General features: G+C 34.5%; 1 protein-coding gene across 3 annotated transcripts; it reads left to right on the top strand.

The window, feature by feature from the left end:
- The first annotated feature begins 64 nt into the window (after positions 1–64).
- On the top strand, positions 65–19,127 carry LOC110106304 (vacuolar protein-sorting-associated protein 37 homolog 1). 3 transcript variants are annotated; one of them, XM_028697877.1, is made up of 10 exons: positions 65–110; positions 730–786; positions 4,383–4,429; positions 5,093–5,311; positions 6,150–6,237; positions 10,382–10,421; positions 10,502–10,548; positions 16,498–16,618; positions 18,594–18,793; positions 18,904–19,127. In XM_028697877.1, exons 3-9 carry the CDS (start codon positions 4,401–4,403, stop codon positions 18,752–18,754), a joined length of 705 nt encoding a protein of 234 aa, XP_028553710.1. In that variant the 5' UTR covers positions 65–110; positions 730–786; positions 4,383–4,400; the 3' UTR covers positions 18,755–18,793; positions 18,904–19,127. The 3 variants fall into 3 exon arrangements, with proteins under 3 accessions (XP_028553710.1, XP_020691824.1, XP_028553711.1); XM_020836165.2 differs by having other exon boundaries at positions 66–110; positions 18,594–18,789; XM_028697878.1 differs by lacking the exon at positions 65–110 and adding an exon at positions 3,075–3,196 and having other exon boundaries at positions 727–786; positions 18,594–19,127.
- The last annotated feature ends 8,829 nt before the right edge of the window (positions 19,128–27,956 follow it).

Genomic DNA, 27,956 nt, shown 5'->3' with positions numbered 1-27,956 from the left:
ACCCTGCATCCAAACAACCCCTTAGGGTTTGCTTTTCCTTTTCTTTATTTCTTGGTTGGACTACGTTGTTCCTGTTGAATTGGAAGTCAGGACGTGAACTCGCCGCTAAGGTAACGATCTTTCACCCCTTCCACGCGCTTCTTCGGCTACATCCCGTAAATCCGCCGAACCAAATATAGCATTAAAGTCAAAACGAAGAAGGAACGTCATATATGATTCTATAGGATTTATTAAAGTTGTCATTTTTGCTGTTTGGTAGGATACTAGGATTTAGGCTGAATCCTGCTTCCAAACATCCCCATATATTTGTGTCATTACCATGCCAAAAAAAGTATAGTTAGAACGCCAGGTGCTTGCTTGATCCAATGATCCATTACCCACAGTGATGAAAATATTAAAATGATGGCTGAAATTGTTCTGCCTGTTTATCCACGGATTTACAATGGCACTGATAGAATAAGAGCTACACCAGCTGAAATATTTCATATTGATTTAATATAATTTTTCATTAATTTTTACAATTTTCTTATTCTTTGCATATTAATTCGTCCCTTCGAGTTTTCCTTGGTGTCCTTTAGTTTATTGAATTTTCTTTGAAGTTGTTAGCCCTTTGTATGATTATACTATGCATATTTATGTTTTTGGCACTTCCTTGCTCCTTATCTTTGAAAGGGGAATTCAATTGAGTTTGCTCACAAACGCAGACCATACCTTTATCTGTTGATTCAGGGTTTTAGGAGGAATTCAGAGGTGACCAACACTGAAAGCATAGACTCATTATTTTGGGTATGTGATTTTTACAATTTTTTTTATTTATTTTTTATATATGTATGGCATGTAACTTTTTTCCTGAAGTTGTTTCATATGGTGGGATGGCTAGTTACTAACAGTTTATTGGAGAAGCAAGTTATATGCATGAAATTCTAAAAAAAATGACCTATATCATGCATTGTAAGCGATTTCATGTAATCGGATTAGGGAGGAAAAAGAGTAGATCAAATAGGGCCTAAGAGTTTTTTTGAAGTTCCTTGATTCAACACGATATAGTTATAATCCATTTGAATTTCAATCCTACAGACAAGGACTGCACTTTTTGGGGACGATAGTGGACAATTGAAATAAACCAATCCTTTAAAAATAACATCAAATTCTAAAAAGAACATAGAAGAAACAAATAACTTCAAGTTCTCAAAAGAATAAATACATATATTACTGTTTTTCACTTGAAAAGCTGGGCAGCATCTCTTTGGTTTACAACCTCTCGTGTTAGCAAGCTACTCAGAAGAGAATTGAAAGAGCCCAAGCCTTGATGCAAATTCAACTTTTCATTCCCATTGGTTTTAGTCCCATATTCAATCTCATGTGATCCTAAGTGATTGATTTTAAATTTAGATTCATTATATTAATTGGTCACTACACAAAATGCTAGTGTATCACACATCTTTAGAGAGAACACTCCCAAACTATTATAAGGCCAATTTAGTGAGAAAACAAGTTTTATTGGGATATTGAAATTTCAACTCCGTCTTACAATGTCTTTTATTCGTTGGCTGTATTTATTTGATGCAGATTTGGTAAATCCAATCCAAACCTAACTATTATATTATTTAAGAAATTAAAATAAATACAGTCCCAGTTTAACAAAATGGTAATACCAATACTGATCAAGCCTTCATGTTGGTGTAGCCTGCCCTATAACTTCTCAAAAATAAAAGAAAAACATTGTTATCTTGACTGACTCCATAGTCAACTCAATGATGTTACTTGATTTCATGTTCCTTCCTCTTATCTTCCTCTCTCAAGACAATTTCTTTTGTCAGCAAGTCCTTAATTTGAAGGAAAAAGAGCAAGATGCGTTGCAACATGCCTATTTTTCTAGATCATTTTGAGAAGCCCTATCTAATCTTGTAATTATGTAATCACATTCCTTTTTGTACTTTTTTGTTTTGTGCATATTTGATCCTTGATTTGCAAATAATTATTTCCTTCTCTTGCTAAAATTTTCCCAACCTTAAATACCACCACTTTCCCTCTTTCTGTGTAAATTCAGGGTTCACGTTGTGAGGCTGATCTATTAGCCTTCCATATATTGCTCTCATTCCTATAGTCTTCACTAGTTCACACTATAAGTTGCATCATTTTTCTTTAACCGAGTTGATTTGATTTTCCTAGTCATTGAATGGTTATGCCAGATCTTTTGTTTGATTGCTTTTAGTTATATTGCTCCATCACCTGTCCTCATCTTTTAATTTGCTTTTTCGATATTCTTCATCCAATTTGATTGGAGTATTGGGTTTGTTGTTGCATTATATCAATTTTTCTACCCATTCTTATTATTCATTCCTAGATGCTTTATGTCTGCAAACCTTGTTGTGCCTATATTCATTATTGGTTCTTTCTTTATTTTTGTTTCAATCATATTATGTATCATTTTCACACATATGCCTAGGTTGTGGATCACAAATGTTTGAGCTCGACTAATGAGATCGAATCATCTAGATCAAATCAAGTTTGAATTTGATTGAGCTCAAAGACTTTGAGTTGAATTTGCTCATCCTTAACTCATTTTAGGTCGATAAAATGTTTTTAGTGTAGAATGTAGAATCTTAGTATTGGTTTCTTGACTTCCTGGCATTCCTGTAAGGGTAACCCAATATCAACCATCTAGATACAATACAGAGATTGAATATGTGAAGGGTTGTCCATCTAATTTGGCCACACTAAGCCGCATGCCACATGTGTTTGTGGTACAATCTTTGGAAGTTGATGATGTTGCTTGTTTTTTTACCTATATGATATCCATTAATATCCATTTCAGCCCAATCACTTAATTGGATGCATCTACTACTCTTAGGTAACATACCCTTCATGACAAACATTCTTCAACTCCATATAATTTGTGATGGTGATATTAAAAAAAGCTACATCTTTGGAAAGAAGCGTAGGACGACACACAAAAAGCATTATCATTCTATTATTTAACATTTTTTTAATAATGTTACATGGCAAAAATGAATATATGAATATGTGATGCATATTCTCATGAACCATAAATATCATCTTTCTATGCTTAGTCAGAGGGGTGCTGGGACACAAAACTCAAGGATGGAGGGATATTAATGAAGATCCTTAAAGTCCGACAAAGCAAGCAACATTGTCATTTTCTAAGAGTCGTGTCCCACGAAAAAAGATTAAGGTGTATGGTGTTGACTAAACTTTTTGGGTTACCAATTAGACCGCTCATGTAATTCAAAATAATGCAAGAGCTTCTAAAGAAAGAAAGATGTTTATTAAAGTTATGATAGTGCTATCAAGTTGATGAGGACATCGAAGATCAACGGCTACGATCGTGTCTATTTTCATCCATGCATGTACGTTTCACATCACAAGTATTACAAGTTTTTTTTACTCGAAGATTGATATTATATATGACAACTTATCTATATGTAGATTTAAGTGTGAATGGCTACAATGGAGAAGTATATCATGAGTATTATGTCATTAGAGGATATTATAAAATTTGATGTAAATTATATATGCAATTTGGTCGGCGATGTTGTAAATGATTTGAGTGTGGGGTAGCAAAAAAAGTTACTGGCTATGAAGCTGAGTGTGGCATGAGTGATTATGTTTTGATGTATGTGTGACAATATTAGGAAAGATAAGTTAAAGAATGTTTATAATAGATGAGTGATCAGGGAATGTAACCGGCCTTGCGCCCATTTTATCATTAATAAAAAATATATGGGATATGTTTTTATTCTAAAAAAAGAGAGGAAGGATTGGTATATCACGTATTGAAGGCGAGTTAATTAAAAATGTACTTAAGTTCTTTGTACATGTATAATAAAGGATAGAAAATATACCTATTAGATGGATGGATAAAACTAGTGTTGAATAATTAAAAAAGCGAATGTGCAGATCTAACTTAACCTGGGTAGAATTTGTTTAGAAGGATCTTTGAAGAGTTGTTTAACATCTCAATTCTCAAAAAATACTTAATAGGACTGAATGGAAAATGGTAATTTATAAACAATGCCCCAAATTGTTGGGATAAGACTAATGATGATGTCGATGATATTCTTCATTTTGTATGCCTTACGCCAAATCCATTAAGTGTTTTGGTTGTTTCACAGAGGACTCTTAACTCTTTTTAGGTTGTCAAACAGAGTTTAATAAACCATCAATGCTAAATTAGATGAGTTATTCAGTTATATTAGGTATAGTTCCCAATCGTATTTCCTCTTATGAAATGCTAATATCCTCGATTTGTGATAATAAATCCTATATTAATGGTTCTATACTGCTTTATCGATACCTAATTTTTGACCTTTTTTGTATTAATAATTGGCAATATTATTCAATTATTATTTTTAATGCAGCTTTCTGAATCTGCTGAGATGAACTGGAAATTTCCAATTAACTTCGGGTGAGTTTTTCTTTAGTCATGTTGAAAGTTTTCATTCTTTGTTATATGAAATTTGATTTGGTTGATGGTTCAGTTTTAACCAGATGCTTTGAGACCACTTGCTTACAGTTTAAATTCAGTTAACTCGATATGAATTATTCTTCTTTTTTATTTTTCTAATTTATATATGTGCATATTTAAATATTTATTATATGCTTGTATAATATATACACATATTTGTACACATTACTTATGAATAAATAAATAGTATTTATATTTCAAACAGCAACTAGTTGGCTCAAATCACTCCAGGCTCAATTTGAAGGTTGGATTGTGCTAAAAATTGATCTCATGACTCAGTTTGAGATCTATCGGAGTTAAAAGTACACTGAACCCAAATTTCCATTGTTAAGGTTGTAATCTGTATGTAGTCTTTAAACCAATTAGAAACCAATTTTAATAAATTATCTTTAACTCATTTATACTTTTAATTTTTGTCCTAGTTAGTGGAGATCTGTATCTTTGGTTAGTCATGCATGAGGTTTGAAATCCAGGCACTGTATTCTTACAGCTGGTTTATAAACTGAACAATGCATATTATTCTGTGCTAACTATGCTTGTTTTATGAATGCAAGCATCCTTAGCAATGACTCCCATGTTTTAATTAAATATTTCTTCTCACAGGCGTACTCAAGAGCAACAAGGACAGTCAAATTTGCAGGAAATCCCAACCCATTCTTGGTATCCTCCATCTGTGGTTGGTACATCTCGCCCTTCCACACCTGGTAGTTCATCTATTACTGGTGGGCAGCAAAGGCCTTTAGATCAACCACTGTCACCAGCACGTGGACAGCCCTCCCCTGCTGAGGCAGCTGGGGTAATTGCTCGGTTGAAGGATAAAAGGTAAGATTTTAGGAATGTAAATGAGTTATTAATTTTCATTTTTAAGATAAATATCAGCTATAATTAAATTATTATCATGAAAAGGTCTTGTTGAACATGACATTTTTTCATGTATAGCGCTTACATGGGTTGTCTTCTATTTGATTGGTGACAGCTACTGGATTATTGTGCGTTCTGAATCTCGAAAGTTTCTTCAAATTGTTTTGTCCTTTTTCTGCTTGATAAAATGGGGTTTTTTTTGTGATTAGCAGGCGCTACAATAAGCTTTGAGAGCATCAAGTCCTGTGTGATCTTGCATATGGTTTTGTCAAGTTCCTTTGTTTTTTGCATCCTTCTGTTTTCACATTCCTGCCAACATTTTAGCATGATCTGCTTTCTAGTGACCCAGCGCTTAAACTTGGAACATCTTTGGGATTTATTGAGAAAAGCTTCCTTTGGTTAAACCTTTTTTCACGAGAAATATATGATTGTTGATAGTGTGATTCTTTGTCTTGGATTGGCGTTTTACGTATCAGACTCCATTGTAATTAGAAAATAGAATTAATAATTTGCCTACTTGTATTAGTTGTATACCATACTTCGACTCTTTGATGGAAAATCAGTTCATGCTTAGCCATGATGTGGCTTCAATCCCCTCTCAAATCACAACGTTCATGAACCAGTTGTAGAGAAGGATTCCTAAAGTTGTTTTTGTTTTTCTGAAGTTATTTAGTCTGAAATAAAAAAGTTGATCTTTTTATTTCCTTGTTTCTCTCAAAATTTATTACTTATATATATTTCACTTTTTATTCATGGTCAGACTTCTAATTCTTGCATCTCGTGCTTGAAATTTTGGTAGTATTGATGAGCTGAGAAAGCTTTTGAATGACAAGGAGGCATACAATTCCTTTTTCAATTCTCTGGAGCAAGTCAAAATCCAAAATAATGTAAGTTGATCTATCAAACTTTTGACCATGTACTTTGTGCTTTGAGTTCTGATCATGTAATTGTGCTTTGAGTTCAGATAATTTAAGCATATCCTTTGTCAATGTTGAATTTAAAGATAACACTTCTTTCCATCAGCATTTTTATACAAATCCCACTTAGCATCACTGTCGCTCTGATTTTGTTTTACCATGCACTGACCTTTCTACATTTTGTAATATTTTGTTTTACCCATCAGAATATGTCTTCTTGGCTTTGTAAATGTCAGCTCTTTAATGCGTTAATGAATTTATTAGAAATCGACAATTCCTATCATCAAAGCATCATTGTCTATTGCTTGATCTGGTAATTATTTTGGAGTTGCTGCTGGATTTTCTTTTGCTAGCACCACCTTTGCTTTCAACTTAGATTCTTTTAATGATTTTTTGGGCTCTCAAAATTCATGCACTGGCATCTGCTAAGGAGTTTAGGTAGTTCTGAGTCAAAATTTTCAGAAAACAGATTGAATTGAAGATAAGTCACTATCCAAAGATGTTTCCATCATTTCGTTAGGATTTTATATTTTGTTATAGGTTTTCCATATAGGCGCAAGCTCCTATAGTTAATTACCCCATTCGGTGACGAGAGAGAACTTTCAATTAAAGCTAGTTATTAGATAGGAATTAAGTGCTTGACGATAGTAGCAACAAATTGATGTAGGATTTGAAATTTACAACCATGAATTTAAAGCAGATGGTGGGAAGAATAATGATGAACCCAATCAAGATTATATGATTTTGTCATCCCGGGTTGTCATGGTTCATAGTCTACTTAGTCAGAGGAGGTAGTCAATCCAACATGATCGAAGGGTCCTTGGCAATCTTAAGTTGCTTTGTGCAAGGAAACCTTATGGAACTACCGAACTAGGTTGGATGTTTATAGCTCGTAGGCGAGTTGATGTGTTCGTTGCAAGTCTCATGTTCTTGTTTATTTGTTTGAAGCAGCAAACCATGCATATTATATGTTTTCATTTTGCCTCCAACATGCATTTAAAGTTTTATTTGTTGCATTTTAGTCGTGCAATTTTTTTTTTTAATTATTCATTTTCAAGTGGTGTTTAATTAAAATTTTGGTAGCTTGTGTCTCCCCTACCATGCTTATATAGAAGCATGTATGGTCACTGTTGTGAGACATCGCGATCTTCTACCCTAGCGCGCTTGAAAAAACACATGCATATGCCTTCAACACTTGCACGAGCGAAAAGACGAATTTCCTCACTCCGTTAGAACAACCAATGTTGTGAAAATTGGATTGGACAACAAACCAAAAGGAGAAGGTCACGGTTCCATTAATTAAAAAAAAATGATAAATTAACATGATTTGCTTTTCGTTAGTTACCTGTACCAATTTACTTTCATGGGTTATGTACAAGCCTATTGTCTGTCCACACTATTAAAAGATAATATGCTTTATGAAGATAAAGAAATGGATAGAAATCAAGACTTTGGCATACACACCATCTTGATCCATCTTGATAACCTTTGCCAATCAATGCAAAAAAGCATGTGCTGTTTGATCCTTATGAACATGTCTCAACACTATTAATGGTTAACACTCAAACATAAGCCAACAATTTTGTAAGTTAAAAAACAAAACCGATGACAAAATAGATTGTAAACAGTTTGCTAGTAACTTTAATCGCAATTGAATCAGCCAGAAACTTAGGCTCATTTAGAACCCTAACAATGGCAAACTGCAACAAGATGAGCAGGCCAATAGCATAGCAAGGCATTGCAACAGAGAATTGAAGCCAAATACTCTCAAGCGTGCATTAAAACAAAGAAACATTGCAACAACCAAGTTTGGGTCAATTCTAGCTAATTGCAACAAACAACGAAATCAAAACAACATATACTCATGCATAAATAATCTTATCTCAAAAATTTGCAATGGAAACCAAAGTTTTTGGGACATATATGGAGGAAAAGATTAAAAGAACTGAAAAATTGTTATTAGCGGTGAAAATCATAATATGAATAGAAATCAATTAAGGCTCATTGCTGACAATATTGTAAGGCAATGATGAATGAAAATTGTGTATCAACTTAGATTAGAGGATATGTCGGCGACAATGAATAGTGTCGCGACGCCTTCGTCTCATGCAATAGGTCGCACTTGGGAACGAGAACTAGGTTTAGGTTGGGGATGGGAATGAGAAGAAGATGAACAACAAATGAGAATTAATAATTTGGATTTAAGAAATAGAATTCTTTAATTTTGACGATTCCATCTGGAATCAACCGCTCAAATTTAGCTATTTTTAAACTGCGTGGTTTCTTAAAAACTAGTTTGATCTGTCGGTTCAATGGTTAAACCGCAGTTTTCCTCCCATCGCTCGCGGTTTCGCTTGAATGCGATTTTTGTAGCCGATGGAATCAGCCGTTTGACCGGTTCTCGTTTCTAAACTGATTGAATCGATTGGTCCGATCCGGTTTTTAAAACCACGGGAACAACATGAATGTATACTTAAGTTTATAAGTTTTTTGGGGAACATATACTTAAGTTTGTTAGTTTTATCAAGTTCAAGAGCAGGTAGTCAACCGATTGAGTATTTAGCAGAATGGCTACATGTAGGCGTGTGAGCTAGAGGAGAGGAGTGATGTGGTCAGCCTTGTGTGTAATCGAGAGTGGGTAGAAGGGATTCGTGTGCGTAAGGGAGAGTGGCAGAGGTCTGTCGTGGGAGCAGGTGGCGGTTCAGAGTGTGAAGTGAGATGGTGGAGCAGTAGTTGGGGTTGTACAGGTGGGTTTGGCTGGAAGACGAAGAAGAGTTGTGTGAGGGAAATATCAGTTGGTTGTGATTTGTGAATGAATAGAGAAGAATGAGGGAGTTCAGAAGTTTTGGCTACTGTTATGAGGGAATAGGAGTGGGTTTAGATTTTTTTTTTTTCCTTCTGTGCAGACTGGACAAGGCTGAGGCATGGAAACATTGTAAGTTGCCTACGAGTTTCTCTTGTCGCGCCATGAAAAACATGCAGGTTTCCACTTGTTGCGTTAAATATGTTGCATTCAAAATTTTGAGGGTTTTGAGAGTTTGCAAATTTCTATGTTTGCGTTGTAGGAACAAATTCAATGTTAAAGTAAGGGGAGCACACAAATTTTTTTTTTTTTAAATTTTTTAATCTTTTCCTTAGAGAGTGAAAAGGGAGAGAGAGAGAAAGAGGTAGAAAGAGAGAAAGGGAGAGAGAGGGATAGAAGAGAGAGAGATGACTGCCGGTGGTGGAGGCTGCATGTGGTGCGCGACAATGGTGGGGTTTTTGGCAATGCTCAGGATAGGCAGCAACAATGGAAACAAGTGTCGCGACTGTGACGGGCTGGCTAGGGTGATGGGCTGCTGCATTATAGAAGAGGAGTGGTGGGCGGGGGTTCTGGAGTGAGAGCATGCAGATCTATCAGTAGAAGAGGAGGGAGGAAGAGAATGAGAGTGTGTGCAGGAGATATAGAGAGATTGAGGGAGAAAATGGGAGGGGGTCGTGGACGACATGCGAGGGTATGGGCAGTGAAGATTATAATGTGTGCTATTGGGCTGTGGCAAGAACATTTTTTGTGTGAGTGAGTCCGTCATTTTAATACCTGTGCTTCCTCATCATTTGATGAGATATTATTTTTGACTTCACCAAAAATTTGAGCCATTTCTTATGCATGTCAAGATGATTGCATGTATACTTTTCCATATTTGCAATCTTAATTTAGATTTAAAGTAATTTAGTCCGATGGATAAGCTTGATCATGTTCAATTGGTTGAATTAATTTAGATTTCTTATGCTTATGTTTAATTTGCATCAACAGAGGGGCATTGGATATGCTACTACACCAGAAAGCGTTATTCACAGTGATTTTTAATGTCATTATTTCATGCTCTTTTGGGGCTGGCCCGCGTGAGCAGTGGGATGTAACAATGCCTAAGGATGGGGCTTCTGTGCAAAATGAATCCTAAGTTTATCAAATCTTCTATAATGCTATGAATTTCATTTACTTTATGAGAGCACTAGGCAGTTTTAACTTGTATCTTCTGTTTATCGAGTATTCATTACTTTGCATTATGCATGAATTATTATGACTTTAGTTTTAAACTTTGATTATGATTGATATTTATGTTTTTTTTTTCAGTTACGGGATGAACTTCAGAAGGAAACTTTACAGATTGCAAGTAAGATGCTTGCACTTTTAGCTAGAGCAATTCTCGATTCCTTTATAATGCAATGAAGGTTTCTAAAACATGTGTTGCAGGGGAGAACTTGGAGAAAGAACCTCGAATTTTGGAACTTAAAAATCAAGTGAGTTGTTGATACTAAGTCACATTTCATCATCATCTTCTTTAGTAGTATTTTCTCAACTAATTGGGCCTGCTTTATGAATCATCATTCTCCCTTCATTCTAAGTGAGAGTTGTACGAGATAAATCTATTTTGCCCAAATATTTTTTTAGCATAATTGTAAAATGAACGTTTTTTTTTTCTCCTAATTTTATGAAGTTAATTTTGTCTATCCATCTTATTGATGAATCATCTATCTTTCATTGCACATGCTAAAGCATTTAAGTTTCTTTTTACCTATATTATCTTTCGTTGATGTTACTTCCATGACATCTTTACAACAACAACAACAATATGAAGCCTTTATCCCACTATGTGGGGTCTGCAACATGAATTCTTTTTCTCCATTGTGCGCTGTCAAAAGTTGAATACTCATTTAAATCTGATAAAGAAAGGTAATTTCTAATATTTTCTAACCAAGGTTGTTTAGGTCTACTTCTATCTTTCTTAACAGAAGTCAAATCTAATACATCTACTTTCCTAACGGGCTCATCGGAAGGCCGTTGTTTTATGTGACCAACCATCTAAGGCAACTCTCTCTAATCTTATCTTCCACTGGAGCTACTCCAACCTTTTCACGTATATGCTCATTTTGTGTCCTGTCTCTAAGAGTAAAGCACTCATCCACCTAAGCATTCTCGTCTCTGCAACACTTAACTTAATATTATGCTTCTCTTTTAATGGGTAACATTTTGCATCATAAAACATTGCAGGTCTAACCACCATCTTATATATTTTTCTCTTAAATTTGAGGGGGACTTTTCAATCACACAACAAGTCCGATGCATTCCTCCACTTCAACCATCAAACTTGAATTCAACTAATAATATTCTCATCTATTTCACCATCACTCTGAACAATAGACCCAAGATATCTAAAAGTGTAGTCTTATTAATGACTTGATCACCCAAAGCCACAATCACCTCCCCCCACAAGAACTATTATTACCAAAATTACACTCTACATATTTAGTTTTATATCTACTCAAACGAAAGCCTTTAGACTTTACCATAAGTCAAGTTTAACTTAAACTCCCTCTCTAGTCTTATCAACAAGAAGAATATCATTAGCAAAAATCATACATCAGGGTACAACCTCTTACAAATGTCTAGTGAGAACATCAATGACTAAAGCATAAAAGATATGGGCTTAAGGTTGATCCTTGATGTAATCCAATTGAAATAGGAAAATACTTGATCAAACCACCTTGTGTATGAACACAAGTAACAACTTTTGCGTACATATCCTTAATGACTTGAATATAAGCATTATTAATCACTTTCTTTTCTAGAGCTCTCCATAGCACTTCTCTTGGAAGTTTATCATATTCTTTCACTAAATCAATAATATGTAGATCCTCCTTATTCTCTCTATACTTCTCTATCAAATCTCTCAATAAATGTATAGCTTCCATAGTAGACCTACTTGGCATAAATCCAAATAAATTTTGAGAAACATTAGTATCATGCCACAACTTATGCTCCATAACTCTCTCTATATTTTTAAAATATGACACATTAACTTAATTCCTCTATAATTCCACAATCTTGTGCATCACCTTATTCTTAAAAATAAGAATCAATACACTCATTTGCCACTCATTTGACATCTTTTTAGTCTTCAAAATAATATTAAAATGTTTAGTAAGCCAAGAAATTCCTTCATCTCCTAAGCATTTTTACACCTTTATTGGAATATCATCAGGTCCAATAGTTTTTCCCCACTTCATTTTCTTTAAAGCTTCTCTATTTTTGGTTTTACTAATACGCCGATAAAAAAAATATTTTCATTTAGGATGTTAAAATCACTAAAGTTAATCGCATTCTCATAATCTTCATTGAAAAGTTTATAAAATATCTCATCCACCTTTGTTGAATATCCTCTTCTAATAAAATATATATTTTTATCTTCATCCTTAATACACTTCACTTGAAAAAAATTCTTACTAATATCTCTTTATTTGGCTAACTTATACATATATCTTTCGATCTCCTTAGTATCTAATATATTATATGAATCATTAAAAGCTAAAATTTTTGCATCGCATATTGTTTTCTTAGACTCCTTATGGACCTCTTTATGATTTCGTTTGGGACGACTTTTTAACTGCTTCTTGAAGTAGCTTTTTAGTATAAAAATAAAAAAATAAAAAATTTTGTACTAAAAAGCTGCTTCAAGAAGTAGTAAAAAAGCAATCTCAAACGAAGCCTATATCTTTTCCAATTATCAAAATTTTTACATCTAAACTTATTTTTATAGTAAATCTTTTTATTTTTTATCTTTTCTTGCATATTTTGTTTCCACCACAAACTATTTTTACTATTAGGAACTTTTCCCTTTAATAATTCAAACACATCTTTTGTAACGTTTTTAATATCACTAGCTACTTTTTCCTACATAACATTAGCTTCCTCATACACACAGACAAAATCTTAAGATTTAGTATCTTACTCTCAAAAATATTTTTATTAATATTCTTTAAATACCCCCTTTTAATTCTTAAATAACATTTTACTTTTTTTTTTTAATTTTCTGCCCCTTCATCTTAATGTCTAAAACTAATAAGCGATGTTGGATGCATAAACTTTTATTTGGAATAACTTTATAATCTGTTATAATCTAAATGATTTATTTTTCTTATAAGAAAATAATTAATCTGAGCTTTACTATATCTATTCTTATAAGTGATGAGATGCTCGTCTGTTTCTTAAATAAGATATTAGTAATTATAAAATCATTAGTTAAAGAAAAATCTAATATGATCTTACCACCTTCATTAGTCACTCCAAACTCATAGCTACCATGAATGCTTTTAAAATTATCTATATCTCTACCAACATATCAAGTTAAATCTATTAGTTTGCCTGTAAGGGTACCTATATTATTTTCCTATGAATCATAATATCTATTAATTCTATTAGTTTGCCTGTAAGGGTACCTATATTCTAAGTTCCTATCATAACTTTAATTTCATGAATTAGCTTCTTTGCCTACATCCGTCAATGATGTGAGAACCCTTGCCTATTTAACACTGCACTTGGGTCCCGGTGTAGCGGTCATTGCACACTTGTCACTGTATTCAGGCCATACAACGCGTCGCTTATAGGAAACGCCGTAACATTAACACAATGTATTAAATGATTCATTTCATGATTATTCGACAAATTTTATGTTGGTTGTCGACTACCTAACACAATACTCCATTTTTCTCATCTAGGTCATGGGATCTGACAACGATAGTATTTCCATGACGTCTTTACTATGATTATTTATGTGTATATATTTCATTTTATGTCATGATTATTTAACAAATTTTACGTTGACTAATTTCCCTTCCCCTCATCCCACCCTAGCCACCGCCCCCGCTCCTTGGGTTTCCCGCCGCCGGCCACCCTCCCCACCACGGCCGACCACCTCGCCGCCGGCCACCTTTCCTCCCCACCTCCCCTCCCTATGCCGCCCCAACTCCTCTCATGAAATTGAATTTTAGAATTCAATTTCTTTCCAAATTGGGAAATTCCAATTTAGGAAAGTTTTGAAATTTTGAACTCAATTTCATCCCAAATGAAATTGGATGTATGAGATGAAATTTTCCTAGTCATCGTCTCAATTTGGAATCCTCCGCCACCTCACCAAACCCCCTCCTCCTCCTTAATGCCGCCGGCCCCCCTCTTCATGAGCCCCATTAATGGCGCCATTAAACCCCCTCTCTTAATTTGAAATTCTAATCTTAAGCTCATAAAATTCCCTCCATTTCCCTCAAAACTGAAATTATTTCAGTTTTATTCCTAACCTAGCTCCTCTATTGATGCCGCCGGCCCCCCCTCTTGGCTTTCAAATTTTGAATTCTCAATTAATGCCTTCAATGCACTTAATTGGGAATTCAAACCACTAATCCCTCCTCTCCTAATTCCCCCCAAAACTGAAATTACTTCAGTTTTATTGCTTAACACACATCTCTCTCTCCCTCCCCATCTCCACCGCCGGCCCCCTCTCTCTCCTCTCCAACCTGCCGCCCATCTCTCTCTCCCATTGGAGATTATCCCGTGGCGACCACCCTTTCTCTTCTTCAAGGATGCATGGAGGAACCCGAGTGGAACTTCGGGTTTGAGTACGACAACCACGGAAGGGTTAACATCCTCAGAATCACCGTTCTTCGACGTCGGCTTTGACTTTGACGACACCGTCGAAGAATACTTGGATCGGATCCTACCTACATTAGTGGATTCCATCTACGACCACTTTTCTGTCTACACGTGGATCATTAAAGGCCGCTCTCCCGCACCACCTCCACATCCGGCGCCTTCCTCTCCTTCCCTACGGATCTACGGCACCGTCGCCCTCAGAGTGGTCTCGTCACTTGTGTGGTTATTCTTCTCCCAACGAACCTAGAAGTAGGAGCATGAGCGTGGCCTCAAGGTGAGACGATCGCTTTGTTAACCGCCGGATTCTAGTTGACCATTCATTTTCATTACTTGTTATTGATGTTGTTATTTTATAAATCTTGTAAACTTAGTTGGAGCTACTTGCCTAGACGTTGTTAACTTCTAAGATCTTCTTTGAATCGTTAAATTAGAGAAGCATTGAATTGTATTATCATTACTTTAACAAATTTTTATTAACTTCTAAGAAACAATTCCTGGTTTCACATCAATATCTCTACCAACATATCAAGTTAAATCTCCTCTAATAATTTTTTTTCTTCAAGAGGTATCTTTAATATTTTTTTTTTCAAGAGCTATCTTATATATTAATTCTTCTAATTCATTTCAAAATTTTATTTGTGAGGGGTCCAAACCTATATGTGGATCATAAGCACTTATAATATTAATAATCTTAACATCAACAATAATATTTAAAGTTAAAATGGTATATCCAATTATTATTAATTTTTACAACATTATCCTTTAAACTCTTATCTATAATCACACCATTTTTAGTATGACTCTAATTAGAATATTGTTGTTTAAATCTTAAGCTATCAATCTCCTTAGCCTTCTCTCTAACCCATTTAGTTTCCTGACTGCATATAGTATTTATTTTCCTATGAATCATAATATTTATTAATTCTATTAGTTTGCATGTAAGGGTACCTATATTCTAAGTTCATATCCTAACTTTAATATCATGAACTAGCTTCTTTGCCTACATCCGTCAATGATGTGAGAACCCTTGCCTATTTAACACTACACTTGGGTCCCGATGTAGCGGTCCTTGCATACTTGTCACTATATTCAGGCCATACAACGCGTCACTTATAGGAAACGCCGTAACATTTACACAATGTATTAAATGATTCATTTCATGATTATTCGACAAATTTTATGTTGGTTGTTGACTACCTAACACAATCCTCCATTTTTCTCATCTAGGACTTGGGATCTGACAACGATAGTATTTCCATGACATCTTTACTATGATTATTTATGTGTATATATTTCATTTTATGTCATGATTATTTAACAAATTTTACGTTGACTGTCAGCTACCTAATACAATCTTACACTTTTCTAATCTAGAGTTTGAGACTTGGCAACAACTGTGTTAAATGTTTGTTATTATATTTAAATGAGAATTTGACTCTTAATAGGACAATGGAGAAAAAAGATTCATATAACCGACCCCACGTAATGGAATAAATGTTTGATGTTGATATATTCTATTTTAGTTTTGCCATATGTCCATCATAACAGTCTCATTCAATTTGTCTAACAATTATTTTCATACCGCCCAACACCCACAAAAGTCCAATCTACCATATAGCCGGCCCAATTAAAGCTTTGTAAAGCACGTCTTTAATTCGCAATGATATTTTTTAATCATGTATTACTCTTGAGGCGCAGTATAAAATTTTGATTAAATATTACTCATGAGGCCATCATTCTGATTGCTTGATTTGCTGCAAAAACAGTGTACTATCATTCGCACCACAGAGCTGGCTGCTGCACAGGAGAAGCTAGCAGATCTACAGAGGAAAAAGGAAGAAATGCAGAGAGCTTATTCCCCTTCATCATTATTAAAGACGCTAAATGGTAAATTCATGCTTTAGATTGCACAAGATAAGATGCCTTATTCCTTCTAAGAAAAAATGGACCTTTTACCACCCTTATATAGAATGAGAAGTGTTTATGCCCACCCATTACAATCTCAGCCACATGAGAAAATAACATGAGGGCAATCTCAAACACTGATTAAAGCGAGCATTACTAGAATTCCAATCCAATTTGCATTATATTATTCTTTTTAATACTATGTTTCCTGTTGGGTTTCCTTCATCTTTAGAAGACTTGGGCATGATTTTATTTTAAGATATTAAATCAGAGATTCTATAGCTGAGATTAAAAAAAAAAATTTATATGGTACTTATTCAATTATCATATATATATATTAAAATATGTTTGTTGAATGAAAGAAGTAGGCCATTGAATTTTAGTATAATTTGATATTACAATAAGAAATGTTTTTTGCTTTTGAAGTGGGAATTAATCTTGCAAATGGTATTAAAATGCTGAAAAGTAGTAGCGAGTCAAGTAGAATGATACACAAAGAATTCTAATAGTGCACAATATCGTTAAAGTCCGGTTGAATGCTTTGCTGGGCGCTTGTTTTAGTGTTCGAGCAAGTGAGGCATGGTCATGAGCATCTTTCATTATGATATGAGTAATGAGGTGAAAGTATTGCCTGTTGATTTGAGAGAGTGGCAATACCTCAAATATTGAAGATGAGTTAGATATATAATAATATTTTGATATGAGATGATGTGAAAAGAGTATCAGTAGTTTGATGAAAAAAATGCATTATTTGAATTAAATTAGATCAAATATAGGTGCAATAGCTTCAAATTGGGAGTAGTAAATCTTGAGTATGACCTTGAGGAGACTAGAAGAAATGGGCCGCTGAAAGCGCTTAAATCCAATCGTAGAAAGAAGTTTGTGTATGGTGATTGGTGATGAAGATGAAAATATACTAGTAAATATTATATTATCCAGTTTTTTTTGTGGAGAGTTGTGCACTTGTCTAGGTTCTCAGATTTGGCGAGACAAGGTGAGGCCATAACACCTCTCACAATACTTACAACACTTGGGTTGTCAGGATAACCTCAACCAATTAAGTGATTTTGCATTCACTTCTAGTCACCCTAGGCAAACACTTAACACTAATAACTTATAGAACACCTTTTTTGCTTTTTTGTAGTTGAATTGAACCTGAGCTGTGGTTTATGTCTAAAAGTTGAACTCTTTCTCCTCTTGCCATTGCTCTTTCCATGAGGGATGGTGATGTTCCTGCTTGCCAATCTGTTCATAGGTTAAGTTGCATCGGTAAGATTAATATAGGACTTTTTTAACACTATTTTGGTCCGAGTTAGCTTATTTTGATATAGTTGTAGTAGCGGAAACACAATATGATATAGAATTAAAATGATAACAAATCAGTGATTTGGCGAGTCTTGTCTAAATACTTCTTGCTGCCTATGTTTGCTCTAAACTAGATTTAACCGGAGACCAGATGAAATTCACGTTAATAATGAAGTACGATGCTTTATTTCTCATAAAAAGTTCTTCAATGTGCTTATAGCATTGGCATGCAACGCTTCCGTAAGCCGAATATCTAACTGATCCATTAATTTCTTATAAACCACTTTATTTTTTTGACTAGGAAGTTAATAATCGTTGACGTTTCCCAGAATTCTTCGTAGACCTCTTTGCGATAAAAAATATCTTTTGTATAATTCTAAATGTGAAGTTTTGCTCAAACCATATTATAAAGATGATGTAAAATGGATATCTACCTAAATCAAAGAAAAAATACAAATTAAACAGGGTTAGTTTGATTTTTTCTGGTAGGATGTGAGTTGCCCTATATATATTCCTTCATTGGAACAGACAAAACTTCTGTTGTATGCCATGTACGCTTTGAAAAGTGAATTCATTCCATATTAGGTTTTATGAGCAACTAGATATATTCTGTTTCATATGCTATTTTGAAATCGACATCACTGCTTCACAGACGGAATGAATGACATGGAAGAGGAGTCAGAGTTATTGCACCAGCAGCTACTTCGGAAGGACATCGACCTTCCAACTTTTGTACAGAAATATAAGAAACTTCGAACAACATTTCACAGGCGGGCCTTAATCCATCTTGCTGCAAAGACTTCTGGTTTCTGAATAGCTGAACTATCATGCAATTCCTTTCAGTCCATGTAGGTACTTACCAAGCATTTGCTTTGATTCTTTTACTGTCAACTCTATACTTATTATGGCTGCTAGGTTTATTTGCTACACTGTGATTTACTATATTGGTTGTTATGCTGCAGGCTGTTAGAAGCCCATATATCTCTAGCTGATAGTAAATAGTCCTTGTGAATTGCTTTGAGCTCTTTGCAAATACGTATGCTTTGTACATTTCAGTTTATCGATTCTCTGAAGTCATTCAATAAAAGATAAACCTGTGAGCGCTGCTACTGTTGCTTCTGTATATAAGTTGTGACGAATTGATGGTTTTAAAATGTTTGGGATTTGTTTTATCCTTTTAATGTTATTATGCTGTCATATTTTTTATTCGACTAGGTTATGTTGAATTGGAAACTGCTTAATAGCTGTGTTTCTTTTTTTTTTCTTATTTCCTATGATATAATATAACAAAAGGTATTTTGTTTAGGATGAATGTTCATGTTTGCATGGTGTGAAGTCATAGGGCCAGTTTTAGAGTTAGTCACAACTCACAACTAGACATTTATGAGAACTATATCTTAATGTTTCTCGTTCAATTTTGTTAGTAAGTGTTAAACATTCTGTGAACATAAATATATTAAGGTTTAAGGAACATAATGTTCTCTTTAATGGAAAATATTCTCTTTCACCCTTTGGTATATCTCTTTCTTTCTCTCTCTCATGACGGTCTTGCAATGAGTTTTCCGGAGGTTTCACTTCAGGTTAGGATGTTCTAGCATCAGAGCCTCTGAGATTCTCTGTATTTCAGATTTTGCGTTGGGTTTAGCATAAAACTTCTGACTTACCAATGTGATTTTAACAAGTGTATACCCATATCAGCTTTAGCTAGGTTGATCAAGTCACAATTCAATAAAGAAGGGCAAAGCTATGATGATTTTGGCCTAGTTGCTTGGACCAGCCCCTACCGAGTCAACTAGTTCATTGGATTTAATTTGTACTAGAACAAGACGAGTTGTTAACTACAAGTTGCTCAATAAGTGGCCAAAAACTCGACGCCATCTAAGCGTTCAACAATATTCGATTGCAAGCAATCGGTTTACGGCACCCAATAAATACTCTATATCCATGCCTAATAATACTTTCGACTAAGTCATACTCATAAGCACTTGTGTAGAAGAGAACCCACCTTTCAATAGGAGTGGTATTCGAGCAAGGCTACTCATCTAGCTATCTTGTAGTGTCTTCATGAATAAGTTGTTGATGCTCCTAGTTTAGGTGGATCATTCATTTCCAGATATCTTTTGTTGGAACTCTCTTTATTCCAATCTTTCTTGCTCTCCAGATCTTTTTTAAATCCAATGCTATTTTTTTCAAGGAAATTCACTTATATTTCCCGATAGAGAACCTTATTCTTCTTTGTAAGATTTCTAGTTCTCTGGCGAAGTTTGCTCTTAGGCTGTGGAAGTAGATTGAGCCTCGTATTAAAGTTGTCTAGATCTGAGAGATTAATAAAGAACATGGATAATTCTACGCCATAGATCATGGGTATAGAGCTAACATCCAGTCAATCTATTTAGATTTTGTTTGGGAGAGTTTTTTATTAATTTCTAAAGCAACTTTCTAATATGAAATTTTTTTTAAAATAATGAAAATATAGTGATAAAAATTTATTCCAAATGAAACCTTATTCTCTAAGTGACCTTAATCTCGATCTCAAATTAAATTCCTATTTATAACATCCTATCAAGCCTGACTAAACCAAATCTAATTCTAATATCTTCATATGCGTTGAGTGAGCCTAAAGACGATGCAACAAAAAAAAAGAAGAAGATATTCCCACGTGATTTGTGTTGTGGTTGTTGCTTATTTGTGCTATCATCGTTACTAAATTTAACGTAAATCTAAAGATTCTGAATGAAAAATTATAGCTTTTTCATACAGCGGCTGCTACAATGATATGAACACCAGATTTTGAAAACAACTGGCTTGAATAATTAAATTATGAAAAATAGAGTTCCTGATTTCTCTGTAGAGAATAAAAATAATTAAACGATTTTTAACACCTACATGAACACAGGAATTTTATTATTCTATTCATTGCCACCGATTATCTGGGCTCTGGATTTTTTAAGCACTGCATTTTATTTTTGCAATTATTTAAATAAGGAACAGAATCTGAAAATAAAAGAACTGAATGAATTTTCAATATATTTTAAGCAGAGTTTAGTCATTCTTTTAGGTCAGTTAGGAATTTTCTTAAGTTAGTATTAAATTAAAACAAAGTTTTAAATTATAACTATAGTTCTTATAGCTATTAACTACATTGTAACAAATTTAATTATGAAAAAGTTCTTTTCTATTATATAATTTTTTTTAAAAATAATTGAAATTATAGCTATAAAAAATTATTAACTTTTATGCATTTTTAGTTCTTTTTTATTTTTTAATTAAAAATACCATGATCACCTACTCGCCAGCATCGATGCCTGTCATCTTTGCTGTATGCAATATTCAATAAAAATATAAACAACACTTATTGAAACTAGACATAATGTTATTTTGCATTAAAACTTAAGCAAAACAAAATAATAATAATAATAACAAACTAGGAAGTGATCTCAAAAGGCCCCTTAATAACTTAGAAATCATCTACTTAATTTTTAGCAAAAAGTTAATTAAAAACAACTGAAAAAAGACAAGTTATGCTTGTATACTTTCTAACTTTTCCTATAAACAACAAAAAAAGAACTTTTAGCAGCTTACCTGAACAGCTTACCATTAGGATTTAAAGAATCAGATTCCCTACCCATTAAAGCAAGAAGATGAGAAAATATATAATACTCAACAGCATCTAATACCTACAAACAATGCCTACACGGAAAAAGAAAAGGGAAGGCCAGCTTCTCCTTTTTGCATTATGTACTACTGCTAGAACACACAAGAAAAAAGTTCCCAACATGCTTTACTAATGTCAATGGCAAGGAAAATTGAAGAAACAAACAATAAGAAGTTAAGAACCATATAATTGATCTAGCACACTGAAAGATACAAATAGAGGTGCAAGAGTCATTTGAATTGGTTGGAGGAACCATAGTCAGGTGACGATGGTTGGAGGAACGATAGCTAGAGGGCGATAGTGGACAGAGGGACCGTAGTAGGGCGATCGAGATCGAGGGGACCATTTTCTGGTGACACAGGTCGGAGGGATCGTAGTAGGTTCACGACGGTGGTCAGAAGGACCATAGTCGGGCGACGGTGGCAGGAGGGACCGTGGTCGGCTGGCGACGGTTGGTTTTTGAGTTGAAATAATTTGGAAGATTCAGTTCCGCAGCAAATTCCAAAGCCAGATCCTGGATATAAGGTTTGGTCGCGGCCCGGTGCGAGCGGGATTCATCCTGGGTCGGGTCGGGTCGTGATAGTGGTCGGCTGGCGACGGAGGTTGGAAAGATCGTAGTCAGACAACAATGGTTGGAGGAATTATACTATGCGGATAACGGTGGTTGAAATGACCGTAGTCAGCAGACGACAAAGGTCGGAGGAACCATAGTAGACGGGCGACAGTGGACAGAGGGATCGTAGTCGGCGCACGACGGAGGTCGGACGAAGGCTCGATGGTGGCTGGTGGATGGAGGCCCGACGATGATGATCGGACAGAGGTCTAGTAGTGGTGGCCTAGTTGCACGGGTTTCCTGGCAATGGTGCATGGGTGGAGCTCTATGATCCTTCGAGCCTCAGAGCTCTATTGGGTTTCTAGCTCAGGGTCTAAGCCTTCAAAGGTTTAAGCCCCTCCTTCATGTGGGAAGATGGGACCTATTTATTGATTTTGAGAGTGGTATGCCCTGTAAATATGGATGAGATTTAGGATAAATTTGGAGTGCTCCATCAGAAGACCCATACTGATTCCTTTGATTATGGTGCATTTGTTCCGCATTTAAGTGCCTTAATGATATTAGAATAAAGCGATCTTGAGCTCGTTGGATTCTTCTCATTGAGCCGCTAGATTTGACTATAAGCATGCTATATTTGGATATCATTCAACCATTAAATTAACGTCCTAAAGCTTCCAAATACACCTTTAACCCTTGATTCAGGTCCATTTGGGCTTGGATTGGACCGATTTTTGTGTTGTTGGGTTCTCCTTGCCAAGATGTTTGATCTGACTGTAAGCTTGCTGAGATTAGAGTTCGGATGGTCTTGAATTTAATTTTGAAAGTATCCAACATGAATATGCCTCAAGATTCGTGCTTGATCAAGGCGATTTTTGGTGACGTGTCAAGGAGAACATAAATTTATTATGATAAGGAGCAATAGAAAAGTCTCTAAGTGCAGAACTAAATAGTCTTTTGCGTTCAGATTCTTGCAAATAATACAGAAATGAAGGTTTGCAGTTTCCCACTACAGCAATACCACGCATCCTTAAGTATGATAAAAATAGCTAGTTCCCGGAATCAGAGAGCCTTTTTTAAAGGAGAGATAAGAAAACACCAGACAAGATGTAATGCATGGGGCCTATTTAAAATTCCTTGGCATCTCGTATGCCCCAACCATGCCTATAAATAAGGCCGGACATCATGCAAATGAGATGTCAATGAATAAAACAACAAGTGGAAGATGATTTCTTGTATTATATCACTCATAGAAGAGTCTTACATGAAGAGGTAGAGAGTGGAGTGCAGCCAAGGATGACTTGCCGGCATTAAAAAGCAAAGCTTTGTTGACAATGGTCGGCGGGTTGTCCTTGGCTACATGTGGCTCTCTTCTTCTCATGTAAGACACTTAACTATGCTTTCTTAAAGATGACGGCAGCTTTTTGTGAAGCTTGAAACTGATAATGTAAGCAATGGATTTTTTGTGATTTCTTTCTATTATTTTAACTACTTTTACAACTACCATTTTCCATATCAATTCAATATAGGGAAACGCCATGAAATTATTCATATAGACTTATTATTACCCAATAGGTAGATAACATGAGTTTATAACATTAGCACTTGTACCATAAAAGAACATAGAAACTAAAGATTTCTTCTTGTTTATGATTTCTTGTATATTGCTCGAGCATCACATTAAAATCATCTTGATTAGACTCAAACCTAATGTTTTTATCCAGCTATACTAAGTATCTTCTGTGTATAATTTTGTTAAATTTGAGTGTATTTTAAGATTAAAGTTTAATGTTGTTTGCACACTCTAGCTATTCAGTTTAGAGTATAAGCCAAAGATAATAATACTTCAATGAAATTTCTATATTAAAAGTGATGTTAACAAAGTTTATATTTGTTGAAAATACATATGTTGAGACGAGCAATTTGATATTATGAGTTTTGATTATTTTTTTTTTAATAGTTTTCTGATTTTCTTGATTACAAATTTCTAGTTTTTTTTTTTTTAATTCATGCCTATGGCAATCCTTATGATAATGGGTTGTGCTTTTAACCACTATTTAGTTAGGTGAATAGTAATTAGCAAAAGCACAAAGAAGAGAACCCAAACTTAGAAAATATATCAAGGCAAGTATGAAAATATTTAACTGTACACATGCAAATCAACTTGTCTACACATTTTTTGGGGTCAAAATAATCCGTCATCCTATAAGTCTGATTCGGGCTCAACAAGTCGTCGATTTAAAAATCAAGCTCGAGCTTGACAAGATTGAAGTTGCAAGTAGCCTAACATAACATCTCGGTAAGTAGCCTTAGAAAAGTCTTAATTCGCTGATAAATTTGACAAGCTGGAATGATGCTTAGTAGGTCGGAATAGCAGTCAATAAAAAAAATAATGATTTAGCAATAGCTTCTATTTGGTTCTAAATAATAGTCCAACATAAGGCAACCTGAGAAGTACATTAATGAAGGCCTTGTTGGATGAAATTAGGATAAATTTTGTTGATCCTTTAAAGATGTTAAAAAGAATAAATTCCCAACTATTTTTCAACCACAGATGAATTCATCTCAAAAGAAAGAACCTGTTAGCCAATTATACTCTGCACATTATATTGGTAGAAGTTTAACAGTGGGTGCCAATATAACATAATTCTTTTGCTCAGTCTTGCAGAACCTAAACTAATGTTGAATCTGAAACTCCAGTAATCAAAGCCATTTAGAAATGTTGGTAGAAACTCCATAAATAGAACTTACTGAAATCTGAAACTCCAGTAATAGCAACAAGTAAAATCTTAAGATTAAACATGTCTTATTCTGAATGACAACTGTTTCTTGTAAGATATTGTAGGTTATTAATTCTACCTGAATTATCTCTTATATAGCTGCCAGATCTACCTGAAATAGGACACATAAGGATGGTTATATGCCTAGGTAAGAAGTATAGACCATAAAAATTTAGTGGAGTTGACTTATGAAAGTGATAGCATAATCTTCAATGTCAAATGGTACAAATTCCTCAAGCACCACCCATACCTCCACCAATCCACTGAATTTCAAAAGCATCCTATCTAGAATATAGGAAACCTCCAACCTGTGTTCGAATCCCCTAGAGTGGCAATGCCTCTTACTTGGGGCCCAATCAAGTGCTGGTCAAGAGGTTTCTGGGGTGGGTGCCTCTTCTAGGTTAGCTGAGGATTAGTCTCGCCGCAAAGCGCCTTTTTGAGGGTGGCAACGGGTGGATACCCCGTTCCAAAAAAAAAAAAAAAAGAATATAGGAAACATATGCTGGGAATAGACATTTCTGTCCATGCATATATTTGGGAACATTTACATCAATGGAGATAAGAGAAACATAGAAGAAAGCCATGTATTTTTGGTCACTTGAATTAGGAAGACCTAAGACTTCTGTTAGAACTTACACAAAAAGACTGCGTAATGTTATCAAGAACTGACTTGTCAAAATTGGCAAGGATGCTGTGCAAATTGAGGTTTTGTTTGGGATGACTTTCTTACTGCTTCTTAAGCAACTTTCTTCTACAAAAATACAAAAAAGCCATCCCAAACGAAGCCTAAATACAAGTTGGCAGCGAGTTCTTGGCCATATTTGACTATCTTCTCATGCTTGAATTCATTAAAGAGACTATACATAGTCCTGCAGATTATCGTTTTCACTCCACAAATGATAATATTAATGCAGATCCAACATGAATAGTAAGAGAGAGAATCCTAGCCAAGAATGATTTGTCATTATGGCCCCGAAAGCCTTCCTGTGCTGGTTGACGGCAAGGAAAAATAGAAAAAAAAAGATGAAATACAGTTTTATATGTAGCTCAAGCTATACTGATTCGGAGCTTTGGCCTCCATTATGAAGTCATGAGCTTAAGACCTTGATATGGAGAGATTATTAGGTGCGGAGTGCGGACGGGGAGAACCGTCCGCACAAGTATTGGGTACCTAGTGGTACTCTCACTCGGTACCGCTGGGTGCCGCTAGGTACCGTTAGGTACCCAGTGCTTGTGCGTACGATGCGCACTCCGCACTTAATAATTTTTCCTTGATATGTGTGTGAGTTTGAGAAAAAATTCGCTAAAAATCTACCCATAATATTTTACAGTTATCTTGTTCACTTTAGAAATCAGAAGAGAAGCCTACTATTGTACTTATCTAGAAGTATTGTATCTCACTACTCAAAATTAGTTCAGAGGCAGATGCATTGCATAACTTCACAAGGGCGAGCAAATTATAAATATAAATTAATGAAATGGTTGTTATTTGACATGGGAGCTAGGGTCCATTTTATAAAACTTTTTTTCCTGACATTGTTCAAGCTGTTCTTTTTGGTTTATTTTTTATTATCTATTTTGTGTTGGGAAGTAAAACACACAACAAAACAAATCAGAAAAGAAAACAACTGAAATAAACACGAGAATTTAATATGGAAAAACTCAAAACCGGGAAAAAAATCATGTAGCTATACTATACCAATAAATTCATTATAAAAATGAGAGAAATTATACAATTCTCTCTCTCTCTCTCTCTCTCTCTCTCACACAATTTGCTTTTCTTTTCTTTCTAACATGAAGTAGACAAAGAAACACACTTCTATAACATGAATGGATGCAAACTTTCAAGTTAGACATGAAAAACAAGAAAGAAAGGTACCCAGCTCGACTCATAGTGCTATGTGCCGGTGTTTGGAGCACCACAAAGCTTTATTATCTGTCTCCAACCTAACTTGTAATGTCGTAACGCAGGCTCTGGAGCACCGCATCGCTCCCCTCACTATCTACAAGTCAAGATTGTGGCACTGCCATGCAGCATTCAACAACACTGTAATGCGCAAGTGTACATGCTGTAATGTATTGCGTAATGATGTTATATGGTTGTATGAAAAAAAAATAAAAATCTGGGGGAGGAGGCTTGCAAGCCCCTGACGAGTTTGACATACGTAATTTAGGCCCGTGTTAATAGTACAACTCGTTTGATCAACACAAATCATATTCTAATTAAATTCCAATCAAATTCCACACAAAATTAATATTTCATTATCAATAAGATATGTAAACATGGAAAATAAATAAGAATACTTCACATTTCACCTTTAATTATTAAAAAATAACAATTAACATGTAAAACAATTAAGAAAGATGTGCTGGTGTTTGCTAATAGAAGCAAATTAGGAAACGAAGGTTACGATTGTGATAATTTTCTTATTGATTTTTTAAGCATCATTTTAATACAAAAATTAAAAAAAAAATTGTATTAAAAAGCTGCTTTTAAAAGCAGCAAAAAAACTGTCCCAAACAAAAACTAAGTTTTTCTAAAAATTGCATTATTATTATTCTTCTATTTACAATTTTTAATATATTTTACAAGATTAAGCTATAATGATCTTATGATCCTGCTTTCTTGCTACAATACTCTCCTGTAGAGAACAAACTAATCAGTTCTCATAATCTTTATTATTATTATTTTTTTGCTGATGTGATTTCTTTTGTCCATTTTTTATTCAATTTTGTGATCTTCTCATCCTATTTCTTCATAGTATTATCATTAATCTAGCATAATAAATACTTGTTTCGCCATCCTATCTATTTTTTATCTTTTTTTTAGCTTAAACAATTAAATTTAAATTTATTTTTCATTAAATTTAATTCTTGAGTGGCTACCGAAATTCTATTTGAATTATTTCACACAGGTCCCATTAAATTTCTCATTTATTTATTATTATTATTATTATTATTAAGTTTATTATCATTAATTTTAAAATAATAATTTAAAATAAATACCGGCAGATAATTAGCAGGCCAAGT

This window comes from Dendrobium catenatum, unplaced genomic scaffold, assembly GCF_001605985.2.
Source record: "Dendrobium catenatum unplaced genomic scaffold, ASM160598v2 fragScaff_scaffold_1021, whole genome shotgun sequence".
Lineage (NCBI taxonomy): Eukaryota > Viridiplantae > Streptophyta > Magnoliopsida > Asparagales > Orchidaceae > Dendrobium > Dendrobium catenatum.
This window is presented reverse-complemented; position numbering and strand designations above follow the sequence as displayed.

Excerpts from the sequence above, each read along its gene's own strand:
- LOC110106304 (XM_028697877.1), top strand. The coding sequence starts at position 4,401 with ATGAACTGGAAATTTCCAATTAACTTCGG. Across the intron at positions 4,430-5,092 it reads AAATTTCCAATTAACTTCGG|GCGTACTCAAGAGCAACAAG; the intron begins GTGAGTTTTTCT and ends TTCTTCTCACAG. Across the intron at positions 5,312-6,149 it reads GCTCGGTTGAAGGATAAAAG|TATTGATGAGCTGAGAAAGC; the intron begins GTAAGATTTTAG and ends AAATTTTGGTAG.